At 46.9% G+C, this 6,943-nt stretch overlaps 1 protein-coding gene across 5 annotated transcripts in view; it reads left to right on the forward strand.

Annotated features, from left to right (window-relative positions):
* UNC13B (unc-13 homolog B) overlaps positions 1-5,507 on the forward strand; it is a 144,701-nt gene extending 139,194 nt beyond the window's left edge. For all 5 annotated transcript variants that reach the window (XM_016222928.2, XM_016222930.2, XM_016222929.2 and 2 more), the window contains 4 exons: positions 821-968; positions 3,332-3,424; positions 3,589-3,748; positions 3,911-5,507. In XM_016222928.2, the coding sequence (XP_016078414.1) occupies positions 821-968; positions 3,332-3,424; positions 3,589-3,748; positions 3,911-4,196 (687 nt within the window). In that variant the 3' untranslated portion in view covers positions 4,197-5,507. The remainder of the gene's footprint in view (positions 1-820; positions 969-3,331; positions 3,425-3,588; positions 3,749-3,910) is intronic.
* Positions 5,508-6,943: the final 1,436 nt, after the last annotated feature.

Here is a 6,943-nt window from a genome sequence, read left to right on the forward strand (position 1 = left end):
GGCTCTTGCCACCCCACATCAGAAGAGTGATTTTTATGTCTGATTCTTTCTATGCTATGTCTGTATTCCTACTTGGATCAACCAGAAAGGCACCTCCTGTGTGGTCTCAGGTGACTCACCATTGACTTAGAATACTGGGTTCTGAATTGCACACATTCTGTTTACTTATGTCTTCATTGCCATTCCTGAGTATTTTCCACTGGGAATTAATAATACTCCAGATTTGGCTGACCTTTCCCTCTTTCACTTATAAAGTCATTTGGGTTTTCAAAGGATTTTTTCCTACTACCCATTTATTTATTCAACGAGGCAACATGCACCAGGCACTATGTACTGTGAAGGATACAGAGAGAATCAGATATGGTTCCTAGCCTCAAGTTGTTTATAATCCGGTAAGGAGGTAATAAGGCAGATACATAAGAACTGTGATTCAGGGCACTTGGGAGAGGTATATCATAGGTATAAAGTTCTTTAAGAATTCAGAGGGGTAAAAGAGCACCTCTGGCCACTCTCTGCCTGAAATCCTTCTACCCATATCTTGGCTTGTCCAGAAAGAACCATCCTTCAGAACCACAGTCCAGTAACATGGCCATCCGCTACCCTTCCTGCCAGATACTTAAATAATCTCTTCACCTGAGAGACTGTGACTCTGCTGTATGGTATTCCTGATCTTGTTATTTATTGAATGACTTGTCCTCACCATCCTCTTTTGGGATCTTCATTGAGCCTCTGTTCAGATGTCATTTTTCTGAGGACAGTGTTGGGGAGCTGCCTTTCTGTAAGGGGATAAGGCAGTAGCAAGTACTCTTTTGTCTTTCAGCAATACTTTCATGCAGGAGGCAATGGACTGAAGAAAACCTTCCTGGAGAAGAGCCCAGATTTACAGTCCCTACGCTATGCCCTGTCTCTGTACACACAGACCACAGATACACTCATCAAGACCTTTGTGCGCTCACAGACAGCCCAGGGTAAGGCCTAAGGGCTTTGGGTTTCCACCTCCCTTTCCTGATATGTCTCTGCCCCTAGGGAGTCAGTGTCCTCTAGCCCTTAGGGAGGATCCAGATACTTCTTCATAGATCCCTTCAAACTCAGACCCCAGGACTTCTTGAGGGACCCCAGTAATTACCCCCGCCCCATACCCATACCAGACAGGAGAATCACAGGGACCTGGAAAATATGCCTGGAAAATTTTTCCCATACATTGCCTGGCCAGTGCATGTTTATTGAGCTCAAATAGTATACCCTGTTTGGTAGGGAAAAACTGAGGAAGCCTGGAGAATGAGTGGTTGAGACACTCATGACTCATAGCTTTGGGAACCTTTGTTGGAGGTTGTCCTGGGGATAGAAAGCAAAAGACTTTCCAGATTCTCCAGCATAGACCAGAAGAAGAGAGGCAGACCATGGGAGCAGCTGAAGGAATGGTGCAGATCCTATGCATAGCTGAGCTCCAGCCTCATGGGTGATGCTAATGCACAGGAGACCCAGGCAGCTGGTTTTCTCCCAATGACTTCCAGTCCTCAGAACCCCTCCCTGCATCCATTCAGGCCTATCCATAACAAAACACATCTGCATAGACATGGCTAAATTAAAACCCTGGCCCTGGAACAGTGCCCTCCCAGGAAGGACCTTCAGGTGTATTTGTTATTGCTTGTTCCAAGGAAACCTGGGCATGCTTCCTTGAGGAGTGAAGCTAGTAGAGGAGGAAGTGGGAAGGCTTAGGCCTTACTGAGCTCTGGGTCCAGAGTATAGAGCTGACCTGAAGAGGAAGAAGAATCTAAGCAGTTAATCTGGATTTTATGGAAAGTGAAAGGAAACACAAGACCTGCACTGCTCCATTTTCCACATCTGTTCTTATTTCAAGGGTGGGAAGAAGAGAGAGCAAAATAAGTTATGAACCTTTCTTAAGGGGGCAGAGAAAACATGTACAGAGCTGAGTACATGTAAAGGCCTATAATAGAGAGGATCTGAATTAATCCAGAAATGCTTTTTAGAAACATTGAGCGTTAAGCTAAATATAAAGATGCGAGGCTAGAATGGGCAGATACAAGGTAAGAGCAGATAATGAAGTAAGGGCAGAAGTAGGGACTGCAGGGAGGATCCAAGTTTATATTTTTCTACACATTGCTTTATTACTTAAGAGCCTAGGAAATTAGAGCCTATAATCTTTTACTTTTGTGCCGCATTGGTCTTAGATATCTTTGCTCTCTATATGTTCTACTGCATCTCCCATGATTTGATTGATCTTCAACCCATGAAATCTAATTTGGAGCATTCAGGCACTGACCCAGCTTTTTGACTTCTCTCTCCACCCTACCCCATCTCTGTGTTCCCTCAGAATGTGTGTAGAGCTGCTCTGAGTGGCTGTTAACTCCTTAGAACACTAACTGATTCTTCTTTCTCTGTCCTCCTGCTGCTACTACCTCTTGACTTTCCTGTCCTCACTCAGTGCATGATGGGAAAGGTATTAGGTTTACTGCTAATGAGGACATTCGGCCGGAAAAGGGTATGTTATACACCATGCAAATATGAATCTAGCATGGGCAAACACTGTCCCCTGTGAACTAGAATGAGCTGCTTATTTGGGGAGTTGGGGAGCTAGGTGTCAAAAGTTCGGAAGCTCTATTACAAGTCTCAGAGATGGGCATTGTATTCTTATAGTCTGGGACAGGGTTAACAATAGTTCTGTCCTCAGAATTCCCCCTCCCCTTCACCGTAGGACAAAGAAGTTTTATCTGGGGTGCAGGGTACTGGTGTTTTTTCAAAACAGAGTGAGGCCTCTGCTGGGGGGAACCTGCAAACTGGCCAGACATTGGGATTGGGGAGCTGTTTGTGGAGAGGTCCAAATTTGAGTAGGATAAAGTCTTTCTAAGCAGAGCAGCCTCCCAAGCAGGGGCCTCCAGGAATGCAGGGATAGGTGGGAGGTTGCTACTTTTGGCTAAAAGGGATCTACATTGTTCCATTAAGACCATGGGGTGGACATAGTTTCCAGACAAAGACACGGAGTGGCAGTACTGTCCTTTCCCAACATCTTTCAATGAAAAATTCTGCAGCCTAGGAGATAAGAGAGATTTGAGAAACCTGATATTCCTGATGCATTTTTGAAAGAAATTTTGCCTAACATCTTGTCAGCCTAACTTGTATTTTAATACATAGCCTCATTCTTTATCCCTTTTTATTCACTTCTCCCCTGCTTACTTTCCCATGGCTATTGTGGGTGACTGCTTCTTGCTTTAGGGTGTAGGGTGGTGGCCTCCTAACTCCTCAGTTTATCTGGAACAATTAGGCATAAAGTCTTCTTCAGTGGGGGATCATCTGTCCATCTGTCCCTCAGGGTCTGGTGTGGATGATCCTGTTGGAGAAGTCTCTATTCAGGTGGACTTGTTTACACATCCTGGAACTGGAGAGCACAAGGTCACAGTGAAAGGTCAGTGGCATGGACTTAAAGGTCTCAGTGGCCTCATCAGTTAAAAGCAAGGGCTGCTTAACCCAGCCCTCTAGCTTAGCCCTCTTCCATGGGGAATGCCACCTGGGGCTCAAGAACTGGGAACACTTGGTGGGATCCCTCACAAGTTTTCCTTGTTTGGGCAGTGGTGGCTGCCAATGACCTCAAGTGGCAGACAGCGGGTATGTTCCGACCCTTTGTGGAAGTGACCATGGTTGGCCCACATCAAAGTGATAAGAAGAGGAAGTTCACAACCAAGTCAAAAAGCAACAACTGGGCCCCCAAGTACAATGAGACATTTCACTTGTAAGTTATTGGATGGGGAATCTGTAGGACTGTGGGATGGGGGTGAACTGGGAGATCAGACTTCAGAGGGGAGAGGAGGGATGGGCTGAATGCAAGCTGGGGCGAATTCAGTTGATTCCCTCATTTCTGGCCTTCTACCTTCCACTTACCCTGTGCTCACAGCCTCCTGGGAAATGAAGAGGGACCAGAAGCCTATGAGTTGCAAATATGTGTGAAAGATTACTGCTTTGCCCGCGAGGATCGCGTTCTAGGGCTGGCTGTGATGCCTCTGAGGGATGTGGCAGCCAAGGGCAGCTGTGCCTGCTGGTGCCCCTTGGGCCGGAAGATCCACATGGATGAGACAGGCATGACCATTCTCCGGATTCTGTCTCAGAGGAGCAATGATGAAGTGGCTCGGGAGTTTGTGAAGCTCAAATCGGAGTCTCGTTCCATGGAGGAGGGGAGCTGAGCACCTGAGCTCCTGTGCCAATCAGATGGCACCATTTCTACAATTCAGGGCCAGTGGGATTTACTGTGTAGCCAGCTTAGGTCCTCAAGTTAAGAGACTAACTCCTTCAGTTAAAGAAATTTAAGGAAAATTTGGGGGTGGTGAGAGTTTTACTTTTCACAGAAAGGGTTGTGAATCCCTGAACAACAGGTCTGTGGTGCTAGGAGCTGAGCTGTGGTGTTACTGCATAGGGAGATTTTTCACAGAGAGGGACAGATATTTCTGAGAGTGTCAGCCATTCTCGGTAGAGACAACTCCACTCTACACCCCATGTCTACCCCTCTCCATACGACACCTTATCCAGTCAGACACCTATGTACCAATCATTAGGAGAACAAGTTTAGAGGGCCAGGAGCTTGTGCCTGGCTAGCTCAGTAGTCAGCTGAGCCTATAGGTATCACAGAGCCCTGTGGTCTGGATTGAAGTATAGCCAGGGCAGGAGCACACATAATAGAATTCAGACTGTCCCTTGAGCAGAATCCACTGGTTTTGTATGGCTCCAGTGAGAACAAGGCTTTGAAACTGAACAAGATACCTTCTAGAAATGAGCTATGCTAATCCCTTACCCAGTTTATATCTGTTGTGAGCAGAAGCAGGTTCATATGGTGCTTCAGAGCCTTGAGCAGAATATCCTTTGGAACCCAAACGCCAGAGACTGCTTTCCCAGGAGTCCCTCTACCTCACTCCTGTCGGAAGGAGAGTGATGCTTCAGGACAGTGAGAGGCTGTTATTATGTGTATGCATCTGAGGGCTAGTTGAAGGATCCAGGAGAGAGGACTGTATTTTTTTCTTGGGTAGGCCCCGAACAAAGCCAAAAATTTTGGAAATTAGTCTAGGAGTCCTTCTCACTTATGGCCACTGCCTTCTCACTGTCCTCTCCCTGTAGAAAGAATCTAGCCTTTGACCTCACTCCCTTTCATTAGGTCAGCTGCTGATCCCCTCATAGATGTTCAGTCCTCCAGAAGAAGCTTGGACTGTGATCCCTCTGTACAGGCTGGATGGTAGGGAGGGCCTCAACACTCCTTGGGAGGTCAAAGACAAATTCTTTCAAGGGGTCATGTGGACTTCCCAGGCCTTTGCTCAGAGATGTGACATGGTCCTTTAATATCCTTGGTAACAGCCTCCTGGACTTTCTGAGGACTCTGCATTGTCCACAGCTGTACTGGCCATTACATTAAACAAGAAACTAAGCATCTTTGCTGTTGTTAATTATTGTATGTGCCATTGTTGCAGGAGATTATTGGCTAGTCTGTAATAAATCATCTTATAGGAGCCTTTGGGGTCTTGTAATTCTGCTAAAGTGTGGAAAGCTGTAAAAATGACTATCCTATATAATGGTATATTTTGGACCAGTGGCCTTTGCTGCTCTTCCCACTGCACCCCTCCCAGTCATACTCCCTAGTCCCCCTACCCTTGTAAGTGGTGGAGCCCAAAGCAACTCTGGATAAGCACTAAACAGTAAAGCAGCCAATGTGCTGGCATCTTGGCCTTGACCTGAGACCAATCAGTCCAGTTAACAGAATCATGGGATCCAGGGCATCAGCTTCCTACAAAAAGTCCAGGAAAGTAGGAGATGACATGTGTCAGTGAAAACTAGGCCATGCTATGTCTTTCCTTTTCTAGAATCATGAGGCTTTTGTTTTAGGACAGACACAGCCTGGGCCATAAGGACAAGGCAGGGGCCTACTGGGGAAAGATGTGTCTGCAGAGGTTGGTGGATGCCCGAGGCTGCTATGTATAGGACAGAAGTGTAGGCCTAGGAGTGCACAGTGGCCTTTCATGCAGGGAAATTCAAGGAGGAAGAGCTAGAGTAGAAAGTCTACTCCCAACAGGGAGGAAACAAGGTAAAAGTGAGGCCTCCTGGCATGGGAATCAGAGAAGCTGAAGCAAGAAAGTGCTCACCTGCTCCCAACTTGCACTGTTGCCACTTATGGGGGGAACTGAGTGAGGGCACAGATCAGGGAACTAACTGGTCCCTCCCAGTTTCTTATTCCCATTTGCTTACTAAATAAATCCTTACAATTCAGTTGCCCGATCATTTTTAAACTTCTTCCTTTCCCAAACCAGTTGCCTATCATTTCTGTCTCAAATGTACCTTTTGAATCCATTGTCTCACCTCAGTTCCCAATACCACAAGTGGAGTGGTGGCTTGTAGTTCTTGTCTGGATTACTGATAATCATCTGCCTCCATTCTGCCCCTGCCCTCTTCACACACTTTGGTCAGTCTCTTTCCTGATAAGCTATTCAGAGTTACCTATCATAGTCTTTAGGCTGAAACTCCAAGACCCTTCAGGACAAGCACAGGCACCCCTCACCGTCCTGCAGCTCTTCTAAAGCACTTCCTTTGCAGTGCCATCATCATTGTCCATCCCCCTCCACACACACACACACACACACACAGAGCACTCCTATCCCCTCGCTGGAATATCCGCAGCCTTTTCCTTCCACTACCTTCTAGGTTCTGACATCTTGGCTGCCTTTAGTACCCAACCAACCCTGGACCCCCTCCCCACAACACTCTACATTGTTATAATTTACTTGTCTGGCTGCCCCCATCACCCAGGATCTACACAAAGGCGGAGTCTGAGTATTTCATCTCCCTTCCCTATCCGCCAGCACAGAGAGGGTGCCTAGGAACTTCAGAGGAAGGCCAGCTCCTGCAGCTGTCCGGAAATCCTGTGAGAAAGGGGGCGTAGCTGGAGGAGGGC

This window comes from Miniopterus natalensis, chromosome 12, assembly GCF_054644295.1.
Source record: "Miniopterus natalensis isolate mMinNat1 chromosome 12, mMinNat1.hap1, whole genome shotgun sequence".
NCBI classification, from domain to species: Eukaryota; Metazoa; Chordata; class Mammalia; order Chiroptera; family Miniopteridae; genus Miniopterus; species Miniopterus natalensis.